The sequence below is a fragment of the Calonectris borealis genome, chromosome 2, assembly GCF_964195595.1.
Source record: "Calonectris borealis chromosome 2, bCalBor7.hap1.2, whole genome shotgun sequence".
NCBI classification, from domain to species: domain Eukaryota; kingdom Metazoa; phylum Chordata; class Aves; order Procellariiformes; family Procellariidae; genus Calonectris; species Calonectris borealis.
The window spans coordinates 139,351,375-139,374,658 of NC_134313.1; the positions used below are offsets into that span (position 1 = coordinate 139,351,375).

At 34.8% G+C, this 23,284-nt stretch overlaps 1 protein-coding gene across 4 annotated transcripts in view; it reads left to right on the forward strand.

Annotated features, from left to right (window-relative positions):
- The window catches only part of DGKB (diacylglycerol kinase beta), a 365,173-nt gene that overhangs the window by 218,565 nt on the left and 123,324 nt on the right, over positions 1–23,284 (forward strand). For all 4 annotated transcript variants that reach the window (XM_075143655.1, XM_075143653.1, XM_075143652.1 and 1 more), the window contains one exon: positions 3,347–3,411. In XM_075143655.1, the coding sequence (XP_074999756.1) occupies positions 3,347–3,411 (65 nt within the window). The remainder of the gene's footprint in view (positions 1–3,346; positions 3,412–23,284) is intronic.

Consider the following 23,284-nt stretch of genomic DNA (forward strand, 5'->3'; position numbering starts at 1 on the left):
TGAATGAAGTCTGCTAAAATGAATCCTATTTCAAATGTAGCCGAAACAGCTCACAATGAAGGACCCTCTGCTCTCCTCATCCAGAAATACAAAACTTTTAATGGTTGTTCCTCAGGATTCAGGGTTGGCATCTGGTAATTCCTGTAGCTGTTAGGAGGCAGAACTTGCATTCCTACCCACTCTCAAGTTCCTGTTACTTTCAATTCTTCTGATTGTTTTTCATTTATTTACACTACTCTGTATGCCACTGTCTTAACAAATGAAAGATGATAGACATTTGAAAAACAGAAAACTCAGTGTAGTTTTTCTTTTTTTCTCTTTTCTTTTTTTCCCCCAAAGCAAAGGATTATTTTGCTAACACGCAACCAGCATGGGCTGGTTTCAGATTTTCCTATAGCATGGAGTCATAGTTCAGAAGAGGTCCCTCTGCTAGGGAATCTAAGGACTCTGTACGTTGGACTCAATTAAGGGTTGAAAAGAGCAGTTGGGCAGTATGAACTAAAGAAAGCTTTAGCAGCTCCCCTACTTTTGAGCTTATCTGTGTGCAGTTACTACTCTGGTTTACGGCCTCCATTAGTAAAAATAGCCTTTCAAAAATTTTTGTACGAAATTGGTCTGACGTGTGCCTGTCTTGCGTTGTGCTCGTCAAAATTAGCTTTGTGTATTACTTTTTTTACTTCTCAGCTCATTAAGTTAGTTGATCCATTTTGGAGTCAGAAAATGTTCAGGCAGGGGAAAATTTTGATCAAATCAACCTTGCATGGAAACAACTGCCTGTTTGCCATCTGCAGTGGGCATTGATCCCTAGCTTGTTTGTGCCTTGCATTTGTTATGCATGAGTAAGCACATTAGCCTTTTCATTTCATTCATTAGACAGTTAGTCCTTGATTAGTGTTTCCTAGTTTCTGTCAAATATGCTACTACTCCTTTATTCATTTTGTCTTGGGTCTGTCTTTTGCTTCAGTGTGTAGAAAATTAACATTTAACCACAACAGTAGTCCTTTTATTTCTTTTTCATATAGAATTGGCTAACAAATATTCTTTTCTTGTGTTGGCACATCTAATGTGGGATAAAGTATGAATGATGGGTCTTTCTAAAGTTAACAGAGTTATTATTTTAGTTCAGCTGGCAGGCTTTGTTTAGAAGGGTGATGTCTCAGGGTTTACTGTCAGCTTTATTTTATCCGTCTCCAAGAACTGTGGGATCACCTGGATACTTGTGGATATTTGCCTTATAAAATTGCATTGCACATAAAAATAAATCTAAAATAATAATGAGTGCAGTTTGAGAATATAGCACTGAAAGTTTCAGATGACAGTTTGGATGACAGAACAGAACAATAAGACATTTTATGACAAACACCAGTTCATTCATTAGGGGGTTTTGCTGTCATTTCCTTATAGGACAGTAAAATGTTAAATGACAATTCCATTCTTAAAGATAATAGAAAAATAAATAAATAATGATGTGATGTGCATAAAGCAACAAACTATATACATCTTTAGGACTACATAATAAGACCATGAATAAAAGTGAATATTTCAATGGAGCCAATACATTTAGTGATGCCGTTAAATTATTTTATTTGATCAGTGATCACAAGTTTTGCCTAAAAAGTCTGTGCTATGCTACATCCTTATGTAGGTAGAGTGTGGGTAAAATATGACTTATTTATTGTTTTTTTATTCATAATCTTAAAAGTTTATTTAAATGTATATCTGAACAATTTTATCTTTGACATGGTATTAAAGTTCATACATTTATTTTTTCAAAGTACCCACATGCCAGTAAACCAAATCTGAAGGTTGGACCAGTCTGTTCTCCAGAGGGTGCCCTGCTTAAGATTCTAATAAATAAAAAATTATCATAGTTATAAAGTGTTGCAGCCATGTTTGATGTTAGCAGGTACTTATATATCTGCACAAAATACTTAACGTTGATTGGTTTAAATAAAAATTATTTTAAACAAAATATTTTAATTGTTTGGAATCAGAAATACGATAAAATTTAAGTAAATAATTTAATTTTGTTTTTCCCCCAAATGCTAATTCTCATGGTTTGAAAATAACTTAAAAATAAACTTCATACTGAACTTAATACTTCTCTCAAATTCTTAGCTTTTATATTTCCATAATCTTTTCAGTTAGTAAATAACGTATTATTTTCGTATACATGATAGTTGATTATAGTGATAGTTTTATTTGTAGTTTTTGTCAAAGTCTATTAACATGGAAACTGGAATTAATTTAAATTTCTTATTAAGTGAACTAACTCTTCTTATATTTATATTCTTATATATGCAGCATTTTAAGACATAATTATAAAAACACGATTCAAATGGATTTCTCTGTGTTTACTATCTCCTGCAAGAATGAAGACTTGGTAGATTTCATACTCTCACACCTCATTTAATACATACATTAAAAGATGAAAAAACTTTTTACTTTCTTAATTCCCAGTTTGTAAATTTTTAATGAATTAGTACGTGAAATAAATATTACATGATCTAGAATGAGGAAAAACATTATTTTCATACCTGCAAAGGAGATGATAGAAAAATGCTGTGAAAATTGATTCTAGCATATCAGTTCCAAATATTCTATTTTCAGCTACTCCCACCACCACAATGGTTTGAATCTTTTAAAAATGTTATACACATATAAGTATTTCATACAGCCATTTCATTTCACATACACATTATTTAAATGTATTATTAACATAATTTACTACATTTTAAAATATTTTGATAAAATGTATTTAATTTAATTAACAACTCTCTTTTTATATTAAAAATCCATTTTTTCCCCCACATGATTTCATACTCTGACATACAGCAAATGGGGCATCTCCTGGCATTTATTCCCATTTTCTACCAAATTTTAGAGAAAGTTATTGAATGGCCATATGCAAATATCAAACTATATGTGTATGAAGTAACTCTGCTGAATCTATCACTCACCTTTACTAAAGGAATAGGTTTCGTATTCTTTATTTAGTATTCCAACAAGAAAGAACTGTGTGTGAATGGTCTTACTGTAAACCTTTACCAGATCTGGATGATATTTGCTATACAGATGTGGAAGACACTTTCAGTAAAAGTATCATGTCTGATTTGTAAAAAGGAATAATGGGGACTATAACAAGTGTAATAATTTGTTAAGTTCAGATATGTCCCATTCTTGGAACAGTGTACCTGTAAGCTTTCTAAGTGATAAGAGTATTGCTCTTGTTGAAAATGACAGTTCACAAAACACCTTACAAACAATATGCCTTGTTTACAGTTTTGGTCTTCTTTTTTGCAATTTTCCTGTCACAATAGATTTACGGTTTTCTTTTTCCTGTTAGGATGCTTCAATTGCCCACAGATTCCATATCATGAGAGAAAAACATCCAGAGAAGTTCAACAGTAGGTAAGAATCTACAAATATTTGCATATGAAAAGATTCTTTCCATGTTATTAAGTTCTGTGAGGGGTTAAATTTTGCACATCCTTTAAAATATTGATTCTTATAAAAGAGAGGAAATTGGTGTATTTTATATTAAGTATATGCTCCCAGACTGCTTGTAGTGTAACTGTTTTATATCTGCTATGTCAATTGAAATGAATAGCATTATAAATAAACTGTTCTCACATGTGAAATGCTTGACTTGTAAGACTAGCATGGACAAGATGATGCATTGTGGTATCTGAGGATCCCTGAATTGACACTTTGCCATTAGGCACTGAAGAATACTTATTAGACAGCTGCAGATGGTGATCCTTATGTTTCATTCCCACACGCACACTGGTACATTGACAGGGGGCTCTTCCATATATACTCTTAGTAAGGGCAAGTGAATGCCATTTTACACATAAATGCTTTTATCTTTAAACAGCTTTGGATATGTAAAAAAGTCAGGAATGAGACTTTGCATCTGTTCCTTGTGTTGCTTTTTGAATTTGCAATGTTATCTCAGAGTTTTTCTGGAGATTAAAAATGTATTACAACATGTACTGTAAATTCACCTTCTTTCAGTATCTGGTTTGTTGAATAGATAATATTCATAATGCAATGCTTATGTTTGTCTCTTCTTATTTAGGTAATTTAACACATAAGTTGTGATGGGTAAAAGCAACATTTCAGAAACTTTAATTAACATTTAAAGGCCCATGGGGAGAGGAAATTAAGATATGAAGTTATTGGGAATAAACAGAGAATATCTAGAAATAATTATTAACACAAATAGTGGCAAATAGTTGAGCCTACCCATAGACTTTCTTTAGTTTTCCATGGGGGTGACCTGAAAAGTCTTGGTAGATGCAAATCTTCATAGACCTTAGGATGATGAAATATGCTGTTTGTGTTGTCGTCTTAGAGCTGTACAGAATGATGTTTGAATGTGTTTGAATATTATCTAACTTCTTACTGTTTTCATGTTAAATGTATAAATCTTACATTTAACAGTCAGAGATGGGGGCTTTTTTCTTAAATACTCAATCTGTTTAGCATCTATGCAATGACATACTATGACCCTGAGTGTATGTTTCTTTTCAAGTTCCACAGTAAACATTTATTTTGTATGACCTCCTTTTCCTACCTCCAATGCTTCTCATTCTGAAAGAATTATACTATGAAAAGATCTGAACTCAAGCCTGATCTGCACATCCCAATGTATTATACTTATTCAGCAGGACTAGAGATATTGGACATTTAGCAAATGCAGATATTCTAGGCCCTGAAGATGAAGCTAGTTTATCAGTGGTCTTTCTGCATATTTTCAGCAGTTGGCAATTATAATTTATAAAAAGCTCAGCTAATAACATGAGTTTCAGATCAGATTTCATGTCACAATAAATCATATGCCATTAATAACATCTGCTAGCAGACTCACCTTGAAATTCATCTATATTTTAAGGAACCTGATGTTTCTAACATTATCTTAAGGAAATTAATTACAAAAATATATAGTTCCAGTCCCTACGTGCTTTGGTACTGCGATATTGAAAGAACTTGAAAAAATGATTCTCAGGGTATTGAAAGACTATTCAGAAAGATTATGCATTTCTAAAAAAGAATGTAAAGACTTGAGCAAAGTATTGTAATAGAGACCGATGTTTTAAAATGTTTCTTCTTTTGTGTAGTGAGAAAAAAATGCAGATTTCTATTTTTGTTGAATACCATTTTCCAAATTATGTTAGTTCACAAATAGTTTGTTCCACTAACAGTTATTTGCATGTGGCAACACTCCATAATATGTTGCAGCAGCGTTTTCCTGCAGTGTGTGAAAATAAACCCCTTTTTTAGATGTCTGCTAAACCACAAGACTTTATTCACCAGAGTGTGGAATTTTCTGTGCAATCTAGATGATTTAGGATCAGATTCATAGTGGGCTCCATCATTAATAGCACTTACTCATTTGAAAATCCTACATTGTCACTTGTGAATATCTCCCATGATTTAAAAAATCAATTCTTTTGTGGTTTTATGTTAGTTTTCTCTTGCCTGATTTTCCAAGGTTTTGAGCTCCCACAGCTGTCATTCGGTTTTGTAAAGCCGGTCCTTGCACCGAGGTTCTACTTTGAAAATGAATATGTAAAAAGTTTCCTCACTGAAGAGAAACTTCAAGTTTATTCTGCCTGTGGAGGTCTTTTGAAACCCAAGGTGTTGTATTTGCGTCAGTGAAGTAAGTTAGGTTAAGTTTGGGGTTGGGGAATCTTTTGCTTTAAATCCTGGTAATGATTCTCAAATTCCTGAGGACATTCCTTGACATGCTGATCCCAAGTTTCATCTGTAATTAGAGAATACCAGTAGGGAAACTCCTGACATATTGTACTTGTGTGTGAAAGCAGAATCTTCCTGTACTTACTTAACTTCTCAAAATGAAGATGAGAGCATATCATAAGGCTTGGAAGGACTTTTTAATGACTACTAGCCAATAGTGTGGAATGCTTTTGAAGTAGATGGCTAATTATTAGGAACTCTGACACATTTTGAAACTGTTCAAAGATACTGGACACAAAGACTTAGTATTACTGACTTACTAAAAATAGAAAGAAATAAATTAAGGTGTGGATTTCTAAACTGCCTACAGATACTTAAACATTTAGGTCTTTGGCAAATCTCGGGTTAAGTATGTGTAAATACTCATTAATTAAAAAACCACATTATCAGTTGTTTCTTAAATTTTCAAATGACTTAGCAGCTACCTTGTGGCATTTCTTTTCAATGAAGCACCTGTTTGTTTCAGATTCTTATTAAATTGAAATCAAGTCCCTTTGTCAAAAGAGTCTTCTGTGTTCAGAAGCTTAAATTTCACTGAAAAACGCTTAATACGTGCCTTAATCACTTGAAAATGTTGTATTTGTAAGCTGCACTATGGAATGGATCCATATTGTCTTCCAAATAAGATTCAGCATAAATGTCTAAGAGTGGTTTTAAAATATTCATTACTTGTTCCTAAAAATGGATCTGCAGGAGAAGAATTTTTCTTCTGGTGATCGTCAAATAGAAAAGAATGGAAGTGAGAACACAGTAGCATTCCCACCTCTGTCAAAAGAATGAATCCTAGTATGCCATTTTAAGTAATTGTATCTTCAGATCATTAGCACACATTATCAGAAACCAGTACTGACACTGCATTAAGATTTAAATGTGTTCATAAAACCCAGAATCTCAGTTGTCACACTACCCACTTTACAGGTCTGAAGTGCTGAGAACCCTGTGCTTGAGAAAGCAGTGTTCACTTCCCAGCATCTCCTGCTCAAGAGTAGGGTCAGATTTTCTGATTTCAGTGTGGAAGAGCTGAGTTAACCCCAGGGGGAAGAAAACTTGCAAAAGAGAGCATTTCAAGTAACAGTATCATTAAACTAGGACATACTGTTGAAATAACGATTCAGTTAGGCCAAAATGCCCTGCAGGGAGATCTGTGTAAACATCATAGACTTGATGCTGGGAATAACAGATGTATGAGTTATGTGACTGGAATATACACAGGGAAACAAAGAATACGTTCAACAAAAAATAATTCAAGTTGATATTAACTATTCTAAAATAATATTCAGTTAAATAAGGCATGCTAATTTCACTCTCTGGCACCCCATAGCATAAAAGATATTTCTTAGTCTCAGTAAACTAAAGTAGGATTTATAAATTGCATTTACAGTCTTAAGTACATCATCTTTGAGATTTTCAAACATCAGTCTATTTTCCTCTTTTATGAAGAAGAAAGCCTAAAGTAGAAAAAGATCCTATTCCTAATAACTCGATCTGTATCATGTTCTTGACCATGTACTTTTGAGACTCCCTTTCAGCTGGCTTAATTATGCTTTTATTTTGTGCCAATAGCTATGCACTTAATCTATCAGGAAATTTTTAAGTAATAGAAAGTACTGGTTTACTTTGTGCAAGTGATGTCCAAGAGAATAAGTGTTCTTTTAATGAATATGAGTGAAGGAAGTTACGCTTTTGTTTTGACCTTCATGTTATGTGACACTGGTTTAATCTGGAAAAGCCACCAAAAGAAAAGGTGGGAGAAATGGCAGGTAAATGAATCTTTATCAAGTTCTTCCATGTGTCCCAACTTGAATACTGCACTATACAATGTAGTCATCATGGTATCATATGTTCACTGACCTCAAGAAAAAAGAAAAAATCCTGTTATGCAAACACAGATTTCTAATCCAACCTGGCAGCAAAGAAGTCAGAACATAGTTATTCCACTTGAATATTGGAGATTCCCCAAATCACTTGCTGTTGAAAGCAAGTACTAGTTCCAGTTTGGTGACTGAGTGCCACAAATTAAAAAAGATCAGTGTAACCTTTCTCCTTATTTTAGCATAAGGCAACCTCAGTTTAAAAGCAAAGTCATTTGTCACGGGGTGAATAAAATGCTCCATTCTCAGATGTACTTAGCCTTTGTTTTAAAGTTGGCTTATTTTAGCTTTGAATTGAAAAGTCAAAATCTTTCATTTTGAATAGAACAAAACTATTTTGGTATTTTCATTATTCTTCCAATTTTTCAGCTTAAATGATGGAGTCTCTTGGGTTGAATCACAACTGCATATTTGCAGTGAATATACTAATCATCAACTCAAAATTCCTAACCTGAATTGAAGACATTTCAGTCTCTTTCCTTCAATCTCTCCCTTTCTGGTTGTGACTGAGCTGAGAACGCTTAAAAAGAAGACACTGGCCCCACAGAGAGACCAGATTGCAGACATCTGTTACCTGTCCCATTGAACCCACAGGTTTCTTTGCATAAAAGGATAAGACTCCAGAGGACAATACCTCTGAACTCAGGCAGTATTACTGCAACTGTAGTCATCAGAAGAAGCAACACAAGGCAAAAATATTTATGATAGGGTGTGAAATATTTTCACATGAGCAAGAGATGGCTTGTAGTTAGACAGCTTACTCTGCCTAGCTCTTGGTTATAACGTTTATAGACAGAAAGAAAAAAAAAATCAACATGTTCTTTTGTCAGACTTAAAACATGTAGTAGCTCATCTTTAGAAAAAATGCCTGAAGTGTATAATGTGTGCTTGAGTTTATTGAGCTGGGACAAAAGATGATACTTGGAGTATAACGCTGATTCAGCCTACCTATGTCTGTTGTCTACAGAGCAAAATGATAGCAGTCTGCATCTGCAGTATCTGCACCTCTCTCTGATACAAGATTTCACATTTTTATCATTTCTCTAGAAAGTGATAACGGGCTAAGGCCCTCTGCTTGAGAGACTTCTTACTCTGTTAAACATTATTCTGTAGTGGCTATCGGGGAGGCTGGTGTGGTTGGGGAGCCTTAGGTTCAGGCTCATGAGGACTAGAGGCAGTGTGCTGTACAAGATATATTCTAAGTAGACATCCCTTCGTCCTGAGCATCCCCTGGGATTTCAAAGTACATCTTTGAAAGTAGTGCGCTGTACAAAATATATTCTAAGTAGACATCCCTTCGTCCTGAGCATCCCCTGGGATTTCAAAGTACATCTTTGAAAGCAGTGCTCTGTATCAGACCCAAAGCGGAGCAGTGAATTTGTTTGTATTCTCAGGGTCCTCAGCTGTCAAATTCACTGCTGCAGGACTAAAATGGGGTCAGGTTTTGTACTGTTACAATGCTAAAGGCTGTCTGTTTATTGGGCATTTCCAATTGGAACCCCATTGGAGGGGGTTGTTGTGAAACACCTGCCATTCTGCACTTTTAAAAACAAACAAATAACTGAAATATGTACTATTAATAACAAGATATGGGAATGTTTTTTCCTTTAAGGAAAGTTATGTGTTTTAAAGATATGTAATGATACCCAGTTGTTAAAGAAACAGTTGCTTTAGAAATTGTCAAGTGAAATGTATGGCCATGTTAAAGGGTGAAAATCATCGCATCGTCTAGGACAAAAGATTGTTTAACATGGTGCACAATCATATAGAGGGATTGGCCCAGCATGCATTGTGCAATAACAAACTGTTGATTCACAACAAGTCTATCCATATGCTGTAGGCCAAGGTCAATAAAATCTAATTTTCTTCAACTGATGTCAGGCTGGTAAAGGAATTTATTGAAGATGATGTTTCATTACTCAGAGTAGGTCATTGAACCTTTTCTATGGATTGAAGTGCCTATTGGATGTTCTACACATTCTTCAATTAACTAAAACTACTGTCTTTTATTACAATACATTAAAGGCAAACTTAACTATATAGGAATTAAATCTCGGTCTCTTCCACGGTTTAGTCACACCATTTGAAATAACAATTAATAACGCAATGGTAGAAAAAGGTTTCTGACTACTTTCATTTATAGTAAAATCACACAATAGATGTGAGAAACACTGTAACAAAACTACTAAACTACAGCTTGCTATTTATTGCTTGCTGATAAAGTATGGTCAGGTATTTCTATACAAAAGAATAAGGTTATTTTCCCTGTTTTTCATGAGCACACACTAAATAAAATGCATCGTGATACAATTGGTTTTTATCAAATATTGCTTGTTTTTTTTTGGGGGGATGACCTATTTTTATAGTCAGACCTAGTGAATACTAACAATGTAAATTTGCAGCTGATTTTCAAATTTCATTTTGGATCAATTAACCTTCAAATCTCTGAAGTAAATGGCAGATCTTTACATAAGTTTCATGTGGATATATTTCATGTTTACAACAGATGCTGGGCTTTATAAACAGTTAAGCAGCAGCCATCTCTGATATATATCGCAAAACCAACAAAACCTTCTTTCGAAATCCAGTCAAGGTTGCTAAGTGGCCACAGCGCACTTACGTATAATATTATTGACAATATCCAAGCCATTAAAAGCAATGAAATGAATTGTTAAGGAATAAATTTTACACTTCCTATTTAATAAACATAAACACATTATTCTTTAGTACAAAGAAATTAAAATTTAATCACAACATGAAAACCTTTACTCTGAACTGTGAGTGCTTTATGGAAGTTCTTTTTTAATCCTTTAATTCCAGTAATTAAGCCCCTATTTTTAGAGAATGTTGTTATCCAGGCCTATACTACAGTACCCGTAGATAATGAGAGCCCAAATACTCCTTTAGTACAACATGGACTGACATGATATACAGCACGTGCCTTTACTTGCCTTGTCCCTTAAGTCATGAGAAATTGGGTCCTAGATTTGCTTCAGATCCAGAATCTTACAACTAATATAACCCAGGCTTCCAACTCTACACTCTGAAATTGCAAATTAGTTTGTGTCATATTAGAGAGACTTAGGTAATTGGGGGGGGGGGGGGGCGGAAATGTAGGCAATCCTCCTAACTCCGTTTTAGTACAACTGTTCAAAATTCATTTTTTAATAGATAACCTAAAAAGTAATCCTTTCAACCAATATGCCAGCCCCTGATTAAATAACCTATAGTTCTTATCTTTGCTAATTATATAACTGAAGTGATTTTAAGTGCTTAATGTATCTAATAAAAAGCCTGTGTCACCATTTCCATCACTTTAGGCAACATGTTCCATTTTCCTCTTTATTCTGTTTGAATGTAGTTTGCCTGGCTCATGTCTATGTATTTTCATGTAAATAATCAGACTGCTTTCTGATCTGATTTCAAGTCTCTTATTTTTATTGCAGTGGGTTACATAGCCCTTTTTAAGAAATGTGCAAAGCTAGAAGTATTTCCAAACTTATAGTATATAGTAAAGTATAATTTGTGTATCTTACAAAATAAGATCAATCCTGTGGATATCCCTCAGGTAAAGTATTGAATCTCTTTAGCATTGATGTACACAAATTATACTTTCTATTTTTATTTTTATATTTAATTGTATTTTCTTTTTATATATATATTTATTTTTATATTTTGTATTATATACTTATACCCAAAACATGGATTTTTTCAATATCTTTGTGTATGTGTGTGTGTGCGCGTGAAATCACTACACATTTTTAAATAGATTATCAGAAAAAAGTACAAAACAAAAAACATCACCCGAGAAATATATTGGCTGACTTGGGAATGGCTGATTTAAAGGGAATGGCTGTTGCTTATTCTGATAGGTGACACTATACTATTGAAGCCAAGTTTAGCTAAAAGATAAAAGTAGTTTAAAGTGATATAGCCTGTCTTTTCCTCACCGCACTTCATAGTCTGCCTAACAGGAGATCTGATGTGTTTCGGGAATACTGTTTTGGTCATTTACGTCTTTTGAGACTAAATCATATAATTTCCTATGTTCTTGCCCTTCCTAAGACAGGCTTACTCGTATTAAGATATTTCCTTGTACTAGCATGGCACTGAAAGAATACCTCTCTGGCTTCTCGTGTAACTATATGGCTGAATGATTGGCAACTATTGATCTATATCCGCTTCTGAAGAAGATGATTAATGGATGTTCATTTGCTGTCTCACCAGTGGTCAAGGGTGCTAATATCCTGCTTTCAACTTTTTCCTTTGTCAGACAGACAAATTGTGGGAATTTAAAAAATGTTGCTAACCTAGTCCAACAAAAATTGTTCATGTTTATTTAGGAGTCTACTCTGCACTTCAGGAAATACACATTGTATGTATGTTACCTGTCTCTGTTGAGTGCTCTGTAATGTTCAGCTCTGGTTTGGGTAAAGGGGTTCAGATCAACATCAGGATCCTAAGGTATGTGGCAGATTGTTGGCTAAAGAATCAGAATACCCCCCTCTTCCAGCTCAAAAGGCCCAGGAGGACTCTCTGGGGAAACTGTCAAGACAGGATACAGGACAGGCAAAGAAACGTGGGGAACAATATAATTTTGGTATTGTTTCTCAAAGTTTTAGTGAACAGTAATTACAGAATTCTGAATTAATTTACTGACCGGTGATTGCGAGGATGAGACGGATGCTTGTGGTATGTTTGTATGTCATGGCATAAAATGGATCACAATATAAAAAGCAGAAAATCATTGGACATAAAAACTGTTTACCTAGTAATTGCCTGGAATTTATTAAGCTTGGAAAGTTTTCAAATTATATCCAGTTTCCATCCCTGGAACTGTGCTTAGGTATGCCTATGCCAACAATTAATATTGTTCCTTAGATTAAGATATTAATACAGTATTTTAACGTCATATCGAATTTACATTAAATTGTTTTCCTAATGTGCCTAAAATTCAGGAGTAGGGTATCATTTGAATCCATATGCCGTAGGTAGATGTGGTAAAAGTTGCTTAGGATTTTGATTTAGTAGTTAGAGGAAGAGGCCAACTGTAAGATTTGCCATTTTTTGTTCAAATTAGGCTTAGGGAACAGCTGCAAGTAAGATGGTTTCCTGGTTCTTGAGAACCTTTCAGTTATGGTTTTTTTAATAAAGATTTCTCCATATGAGGAACAGCAAGGTCTGTTAACCTTTCTGGCAGCATGCTATTTCTGAGCCAATTATGAAGATGTCTAAAGGCATCGAATGCTCTTTGGAACAGTAACTTGTGACTTGGGAGTATAATGGCCAACTGAAGAACTTTCTCTGTTAGAATATTTGTGCTCACAATATATTAAAAACAAGGGCAGGATTGATTTTTTCTATAAGGTAAAATACTTCTTGGATTTTTTTTTCTTTTAGTTATGGTGATGTATTAATAACTACAGTAGCAGCAGAAGTAGCAGAAGATTCTGAAGTGATTTGGACTTTGATAGTAAAGCCTTGAAGGCTGTGTTAAGCTGTCAATCTAGTTCTTTATCAAGATTTTGTTCAAAGAAAGAAAAAAAGTGTGTTAAAGAAATATGTTCTTCTCACTGGTATGAGGCAGCTGACAACTCACTCTGAATGAAATCTTCAATATGTTTGACTGCTTTGATTTCATAGAGAATCGCAGTGTAAATGTTCTGTGAAAGTGGTCTGGTAACATAAATTTAATTGTCAAATTGTTGTGGACTTTTAAAAATTAAACCTGAGTGGATTGACCTAAGTAAGTAGGGCTTGTGCTTCAAGAAAAACTTGCAGTAGCAAAGCTGCACAGCAGCCATGCCACTGCAGCCGTGGGACTATTTTTATACTGGCTTCATAGTGAGGGCCCTCAGCCAGGAAGAGGGAGACTGGGGTTCAGTTCCCCCCTTCTGACAAGGAGCAATCAGACACACTCTTACTGACTTGGAAAGTTTTAATCACTAAACAACAAAATAGCAGCGGGGCTACAATGCAACTACAAATGCCGTAGTTCACAACTATAGCAGAAATATAGAAAACAAGTAAGCAGGTGGGAATTGGACTCTGTCACCAGGTTGCCAGGGCACTAACCCTGTGAAGAGGCATTTTTGTATTATTTAAAGTCTGGTAAAAGACTAAGTTTTTAATCATGTTGCTTAAATTACTAACAACATTTATCTACTATTTTATTCACATAAGCAAAATAAATATCATGGAAACTGGACACACCTGCTACAAAGGTGATGGTTTATGTGTAGCATACTAGTACCTGCATAGCAGAATGAGAGATTCTCAACTGCTTTTGTTAAATCTAGAAGAAGAAAGCACAGACACTAATCTAAAGTATTTGCAATCTGGCATATTGCATAAGTGCACACAGTCTTCCTTCTGCCAAAGCTCCTTTGACATCGCCTACAATGCCCAAAGACACTAAAATTGTAGGATAAGGATACATGATGCAGCCATGATGCAGAGCAGTCTCTGTTGGAGAGACATATTAGTCAGACACAGCAAGCACTGCCAAAGAGAGAACTACTTAGAGTTTCAGAAAGAAGATGCCAGTCAGGGCTAATGTGAACCTGCTCTGACTCTGCTGGTTTCTCAATATGATTCATGGACTGTCACAGCTGATCTCCTGCATAATGAACTGCAGGTCTGCTTCTAAGCTGGATGGCACGGTAGGGTTTGCGTGGAGCATACCACCACAAGTTCTTCTGTGGTTTAGAGTAGATTTAGACTACCTCAAGCACAAAGCAATATCTTATGGCTGTCTTGCTTGTGTTTTCAGAGTCATCTGAGTTAGCACTAGCTCTGCAGTCCTGGAAGCGTGCTCCATTACACAGTGGAGACATGGCTGAAGTATGGGATAAAACACGTGCAATGTTTTTTATCCTGTACTGTGTTTTGAGTACACTGGATCATAAGCTAGTGGTCACTAGTCTCCCACATTATACCTTGATTGATTCTTACCAAATGTTTTTAGCTGTCTCAAGTGAAGGAAGTCTTTGAGATGAAATTTTAACCTATAAGTCTGTTCTTGCTAAAAGACACATTCATCTTTTGCCTACTTTTTCCTTCCTCTGGCATCTTATAACTTCTCTTCTTTCTCTTTCTGCTTTTGACTCCTTTTTTCCTTGTCTTTCTTGACTTTACTTTGTTCCTTCACCTTATAAAATAATCAAGGATACAGATTTCAACAAAACTATACTCTTGGTTAAGAAGGATTTCAATTTTTATTATAAAGCTAAATTAAGAGCTGCTTAATGCTCATGGTTTAGTGTTTTAATAAAAAAGGAAACGAAGAAGCTGACAGAGCGAGAGGGAAGTGCTTTTCAGCCATGTCTCTTACTTGAAGTCTTAAGTGTTGCTTTGTTTGGTTTATTTATTATTTTTTCTGAAGTTTTTTATTATATAATGTCTATATTTTTCATAACATTTTTCTTCTCTATGAAACTATAAGGTGGTGTACAGCTGCATGCGGTGTGCACTTCTACCAGAATACTCTTTGACAATGTAAAGTTAAGTAATCAAACCATAAGTATGCCAATTTAGTGCCCTGAACTGGTAGCACTCTAAAACCTGTAGCCTGGAAGAGGACATATTCAGTTTCTGTGGCAAGATTTTGGTGTACAGTGCGAAGTCTGAGAGCTAGAGATGCAATCTTTTTTTAAAGCATATAGAAATGAAAGCCCAATGCATCCTGTAAAAAATGGGAAAGTGACATTAAGGTTTAGAGAAGTGTTCCTTCCTCACTGAAGTCTGTTCAGAAGTATAAGGCAAAGTATCAATGCCACTACAGGCTAAATAACTGCTATCCTATTTTTCTACATTTAATCACTTTTATGCTTTTTTGAAAGTGCTCTGAAATACCTAACTGTGAATATTATCTTGTTCTAGTCTCCAAGATTTTAGATTTGGGAATAAACCCAAACCCGTTGGAAAAAAATTAGTTCTAATAGGTCAGCCAGTGTTCCGCTGAAATCCTGATCTATCTGAGCTTTTATATTTTTCACCTTTTATTACAAGGCATGCTTTTGATCTTCACATTTATAAGTTAAAAAATTCAGAGAGGTAGAGTTTATCATAAAAACATTGACTTTATGGTTTTTTCATTAACTCAAGTACTGTCTTGTACATTAAAATTAAGTAACCTTCCAATATTTCAGACTGATTGTCTTATTTTACAGAGTACTGGTAATGTCCCCTGTATAATATCACTGGACATTTTTGACAGGTGGATATACCTTACCCACAAGGCACAGGAGGTCAACATTTAATGGTATCAGATAATACTTAAGGAAAATCAGTATCTTTATAGCTGAGCCTTTTTCTCACAGAGAATATAAATGTTACTGATAACAAGAATGACAGTTTTATGAATGAAATAATTATTGACTCTTACGACCAGTTTGATCCATCTTTCTGATGACAAGACACATAAGATTTTTAAAATTTTCTGTATGGACAGAATATTCAAACTTTTATGACAGCTCAAGACTTGATATTTTATCCAGTCTTATAGGATAGAAGAAAAGAATTATGTAACACATGGAAAGAACAGAACCCTGAGTTCTTTACCTTATGAAATTCTAGATTGTCTATGAGGGCAAAGTATCCTGCTTTCTGGAAGGAGATTAAAAACATAGCTAGTAAAGCTCCTTCAGATGATAGTGCTGGGCAGGAAATCGTTTCCCTGATGTGAGAACATTTTTCCTATTTAAAGAGAAAGTTAATTTGGATAAAAAAATGAGAACCTGCCTCTGACAGTGACAGAAAGGGAGCTTTGCCTCTCCCACCGTTGCTGCTATCCTAAGAGCTGCAGTGCTTGCTTGAAGTGAGAGAGTCCCGGCTTCAACATCCGGACAAAGACTCCCCTTCTCCCTCTGTGCTTCTTAAGTAAAGTTGGCTTAATACTAAGTTAGCCTATGAGAGAAGGTTTGGGTTTTGGTTGGTTGTTTGTTTTTTAAGTCTGCAGCGGTGAATGTTTATCCATACAAAGTAGAGCACCTGGACAGCTTGAAACTGGTGGATACAGTATAAGTCCATCCAAGGGACTTCTTCATTCTGCTGTCCTGCTGCCAGGGTGAAAACTCCAGCAGGTAACATTGAAAACTCCAGCAGGTAACACTGAAAACCGTGGCTAGAATTGCAAAGGTAAGAGCACTTGCCTGAGATGTTGGAGATTAAGTTCAAGCCTTTAGTGCAAATATACACACAAACTTTGTTGCCTAAATCTCAAGTAATGTACATTGACTCACCAGAGATAGTTAATAAGGGGTAGATAAGTATGTTTTTATATGTAGCTTTAAGCTGATATTCCATCTGTTAGCTAACAACCCCTTCTAGATGAAAATTCCATCAAAATTGCGTTCATTTTATGTAGTTTCTGGTTTCACTGAATAATATAGCCTAATCAAAAATAGCTAAAAATAATCCAGGTTAGCTCTACGTGGAAGTCATAATATGTATCCTGAGAGGGGAAAAAAACAAAGGCAACAACCCACACCATAGTTTTTGACTGCAATAACCAGTGAAAGAAAATCTTTATTTACTGGTGAGCCCAGTAGGATTTCTTCATTATAGGGCAGACAAGTATGACCCTGTACTTGCTTACAAGCTGGATTCCTGTATGTATTTGCAAGCTGTGATATTCTGCGATTACTGTACAGAAGGCCTTTGAAGATTTGCAGGTGAAATTTCGGTCTTAGGTAGAATGATATTTTAAATAATGATGTATTAAATATTTCTGTCAAGATTTCCACTTTTCATGATATAGATCAGTCTAAGGATTACTTCCAGGAGCATCTTTGGCAACACTTCAGATTATGTTTGGGGTTTTTTTGTCTTCTAAGTTGAAATATAGAATGTGAATTGTCTGTTTTACAGAAAAAGAGATAGACATGGAGACATGTCAGTTGTGTTCCCACAGGTTACGATTTAGATCAAAAAGAGGAAAAAAAATTAAATTATCTACTTTGTATTTAGTATACACTTTCTACATTGGAAACTAGTGCAAATAGTTTAAATGTTTGCTAAATTATAACTCACAGTAATAAAAACGCACATAGAACATATTTGTTGCTTACAGTTTTAGAAATAGTTGATATCCTCATTTGTACTTCATAATCCACCACAGTGAAGGCTTAATAGACCATTAAAGAAACGGTGGGAAGTTAATTTTAATATGTAATGGTGTGAGGGTTTTTTTTTCCCCTTAATACAATGAAGCTTCTAACAATTTTATTTGCAAAGAAGATGATTATTTAATAAAGTGACAAACTGTCCCACTGATAGGATACATTAATTTTCTTCTAAAGCTGTTCCTTGTACTCCATAAGAAGGTGATAATTAGGTTTGCAGATTAGAATAACATAATCAGACCACTTGTGTGGATGCTTGTTAAAATATATTTTCCTCTTCATATAAGCCTCATAATAATTAAAAACTGTTTAAAAAGAGAACCATTCTTTTTCGGCATGGGCTTTTTAAATGAATCCTAATAATATATCAAGTTATTCTTAAGCTAATTCAACTTTTTAAAAGGTTAATATTTGAAAAGGAATATGGGAAGTGATTAACTGATGAGTATAAGTACTAGCATTAGGTTTTTCAGGAACACCTACAGTATAAAACAGCGCTCGTTCATATCCTGATTTAATTTCTTCCACTGTCACTCCTGATTGTTCCATTTAATCTTTCTTAAGTCACATAAAATTATCTTGTATGTGTAAATTAACAATCATTTTCTAATTCCACTGCAAACTTGAAGCACTGTCAGAGAAAAAAAAAGATATTGGCAGTGATTAATTCTCTATTTTAAACAAAACTAAATGCAGTTACTATTGAGGTAGAGCGCACACAGGCTGGGTTTTTTGGTGATTCTAGACTCAAATAAAGGCAATAGAAAAATAACAATGAATGTGAAATGAATGGTTCACATCTAAACAATCGGGTCTCGTGTCTATCATGTTGGATCAGTGCAATATCCACTGACCTTGAGTTTTAAAATACTGAAGCCAATTTCCTTTGCTTGGGATTCGTGCAGTATTAAATGCTTCTTAAAACTAGCTTCCTGGCCTAAGCCCAAGGTGGGAAGTATGCAGGCTAAGATCATTTAAAGTGCCTTTAAGTGTTCCAATTCCATCACTTTTAATAAGATTGAGAAATTTTTTTATATGGTTGAATGAAGACTTATTCTAGGGAAGAGGGGAAGGGGATTGTTTGTTATTTTGTTTTTGTTTACAACAGATGTGAAATTAGTCTTATACTAAAGAAGAAAAACTTTTCACAAATATGTCTTGGTATTTCATCAGTGTGTTGCAAACTTTCAAGGTCTGAGATGTTTCATTACAGCAGTTATGATCAGTGTGTTGATAAAAGAGGCTTGATTTAAACACTGAAAGAACGGCATGTTCTGGCTAGAAATGATTTCAATTTCAAATAACTGAATGCAGAAGAAAAAGTGTTACATTAGCAAGGGTTCACTGAGTTACTAAGTATTGCAATCCTCTAATTTGTACATACGTTCTTGTAAGCCGTACATACGTTCTTGTAAGCCGTGTGCACAGTCCCATATATATATTTGATATACCAGCTTAATCAAATTCAGGTTGCTGTGGGGACATTTTTTATGGACAAGTAAAAAATAATCAGTTTCTTTTTATTACCATTATGGAAGAAGTGGAGGAATATTTTTTCTGGTGTGCTAAATATACATACTGAAAAGGACAAATGTTCAGTCATTTACAGAAGGGGATGCAATACTGACTGATTTAACAGCACTAGATTAATATTATATACTCAGTCATGAAGGAATTTATAAAATATATTTTTAATATCGTTAAGTCTTTTTTTTAATCGTCCTTGGATATTAACCAAATTTTCTTATCATTTAAAGTAAATCATATGGCAAAGATTACCCTGTTCTCTTGCCCAGAAATTGATCAATAATGGCTCTATAAGCCTATAGGTCAGCAATTTAGAAACAATTGACCACAGTTTTTCCTTTCTAAATAGACCATTCACAACAATCATCATGGTAAATAGCTACTTTGAGTGGCATTTTGTGTAACATTTAATTCTAGGTATTTTTGGTTGGACAAGAAGTGCTTATAAGGCATCCAAAAAATGGCATTTTTTAAAGTATCTCTGAACTACATAATTCCTCAAGGTAGCGGTCATTAGCTGAAAGTGCTTCTTTCTTCACGTTGAGGGAAAAGGTAATATAGGCGGGCTGTTTTAGGGATAAGTATTCAGCCGTGGTCTCCAGAATCCAAAGCCTGATGAGGCGTAAGCCAAGCTTTCCTCTTAGAACTTTTGACTTTTATAAGTATGCAAACAGCATAAGGACAGCAGGAATATCCTGTCAAATCCTCTCTAATGGTTCTGAACATAAGCCACCTGCAAAATACCATAACTGAAACATTACTGGAGAAGCATGATGGTCTCCCATCAACTTGCGGGCTGCAAGCCTTTGTATATAGTAAGCTCTCCACAGTTTAAAAGAAGGACCTGTAGGTGCAACTAAGTGAAGAAACCGTGTCACTGTAGGACTGCCTGTACTGGCCTTCCTTACACAGGAAACATTGCCATGTTGCAAGTAGGTGGCTTATAGAGATCCAGCTTCAACTCCAAAGCATTTCTGGACAGTAGGAAATTGAAAGAGAAAATGCTTACGGATCCATGGTGTTCTGACCCATCTCTACTTTTAATGTTGCCTTTAGAGGCCAGGCTTTGTCTTTCAAATAATAATCTATGCTTAAACATCCTAGAAATCGTTGCGAAATTACTAATGAAGATAATTTAAATTTCAATGATATTTACATTTTAGCTTTATGTGTATTTGTGATTTCTCTCTCACAGGCCATGAATATATAAGACCTTAGATGAGGTCTTCAAGGATAGTCAAACAGGTATATAAAGATGTAAATGATTTTCCAGGGAGTCTAGGACTGAAATGATGTCCTCTGAAATTCAGCCCAAGGCATGACTATCAAAGGATATTTCATCCTTTTTATGTATGCTAGAAACACATGCACTAGTGAAAAATGTGTTGTAATTTGAGAAAAGAGTTGATGAAATAGAAATATATAGTGAGCATTCTCCCTTGTCCCCTTTTGCAACAAACTTACTAATTATTGTGGTGTTTCCTCTATTGATTACATTGCTATCCTGAGTCTTCATCTTGCCACAGAGGACAAGCAGAGTGTGCTTTCCTAAATGGAAAAATATTAAGCATTAGCAAAATTATTGTGGGACTTTAAATGTTAAAAATGTCTTAGAGAGTAATAAAGGTTAGAAAGTTTAGCAGGTCACCACATCTTTTTCTTATTACTCAGATTTTAAAGCATTCAAGTGTTAACCTTTTGAAAAGAAGAAAAAAAAAAAGAGGCCAGATGATTGGGAGACACTTAATTATCTGTTTCTTTAAAGAGGATATAGTCTGGTCCAACCTCATTCAGCTGCCAACACTTGCATAAAGCTACTGGAGAGAGCTCCTATGAATACCCAATCGCATGGCCCTAATTTGGGATAAAATAATGCATCTAACTATACTGTTATCTATAATTGATGGGCACTTATGAGTGTAATTCATTGAAATCTCACCTCTGGTCCAACCTCTGCCACTCCAGGAAGCAAGATTCATAGCACTTTTCTTTCTGGTTTTATACAAATCATTGTGTGAGCTTTATAGGGGGTTTAAGCAGTAAATTGTACACAATAAACATATAGAAGAAGCCTAGCATGAAGTAGAGCCTTTTAATAACAGAGCCTGCATTTGTTCGTTTTCTTTTTCCTTCTTTAAGAATATATATATAAAAAAAATCACTTTGTTTGGTCCCCTGCTAAGACTAAGCTTTTCTTCGAATGTCATCCATTTTCTAGAACTGTAAAAAATTGAAGAGCTTTGACCTTTTGACCTGCTAATACATCTCAGTCACAGTTCACTGAGAAGCTGTGACAACATACACGCTGATAACAAGGCAGACTGTTACATCCCCATTTTTTTAATCTTGGCTATATCAGCATTACTATGACACAACTCATCAGATTTGGAGTAATGTAATTAATTTATGAGATTTCACATAATTAAACTAGTCACCTGTGAATATATCCAAAGGGATCTTTTTATATTGCTAATCTGGATTTTTCATTCCAGTTTTGAGTATAACAAACTATTTAATCTGTGTATTATTGGATGATTGCATACAATATTATTTCTAGATTAAGTAAGCCACCTCTATCATTTGTAGAGGCCGACAAATGTGGTAATATACCAGTATGATTCCCTATACCGTGTTCTTCTCCTACCTCAGTTTTGCAGAGTCTAGAGGCCCAAAAAGCAGCATTAGTGCTGTGGTTTTCTTGCACAGAGGCATATGTATGAACAAGGCCCAAGAAGAGATCATACGCACTATGTGACATTTGCTCTTTTCATGGGTATACAAAGTTCAGAGGGAACAAGCTTGTGGGTAGTGGTTCACCTGGCAGCAATCACTAATGAGAAGTCTTCTAGAGTTGTCTAGGTTCAAAAGACACTTGAATTTAACTGTTCATTCTATTTTCTACTAATTTAAAGTGATATAATCTAACATTTGAATTTTACTGATTAAAAATCAGTTTACCTTGATGTAGTTTGTCCTAATTGAAAAAAGATGGCACTTGCGTTAAGGGCATTTCCATTGAATCAAAAGAAGTCTTTATGTACTGACTTGCAAAAAAAAACCCTCTTAGAACAAATACAACAAATATAGGCTTGGCCGCTAGTTTAAGTAAAATCAAGGCAAGAGCTGTGCAATATATTGTTAAACTTTCTGTTAAACAGACACTGCTTGATCAACTGTTGACTAGGACAGTTGTTCTGTTTCTATCTCTAGACTGGGGAAGGGATTCTACCTCTTCCACATCCTGTTGGTTCAGGTTTTGTCTTTAAGAACTCCCTAAAAACCAGAAATAATTCATTTTTGTATCTCTCTCATTGAAAATCCATTTTGTATTCCATTTTTTAATTGTGTTAAGGTTAGAAGATTTGAGCTTTTTTGTTTTTCTTTTTTTCTAGTCAATGTTAATATTGAAGGTAATTATTACAACTCTGTGTGTGAATTTCTTTTGATTCAGCAGGAATAACCTTAATAAAATGCTCAGTTTTGCAAAGGTGCCCTTTCAAGATGCAAATTAACACAATTACCTTAGTTGAAAACATATTTTGGAGGTATGCAATCAAAATAATAAACTAGTTAAATAAAGCTTGCATGTGCAATCACATTTGGTAAATAAAAAATATTTTCGAATGAGAAACTTGATACGATTTGCTTAGTGCAGTTTTTAATTCAGGTTGTACGTAGTTTCAGTTTTATGCCATTGTAAAGGTAGGTGCTTCTCTCCTCTGCGTGGCAAAGTAGGAGATAAAGAGACAGCAATTCCAGAAATGGCTTTGGAGAAGAAAAACAGCAATGCACAATACCCACATCTTTCTTTTCACCCACACTCCACAAAATAATTATGTGGGATAGCAGGATAGGGGGGGATTAAGTCAGCACTCGGCAAACAGCAGATGCACAGACTCAACTTCGTTCTTCACAATCCCTGGTCTGAGATGCAGAGCAAATAATGCTTCTTAGAGAGGGAGAAAGTACATAATTATTGTTATTAACCCCACAGCAGTT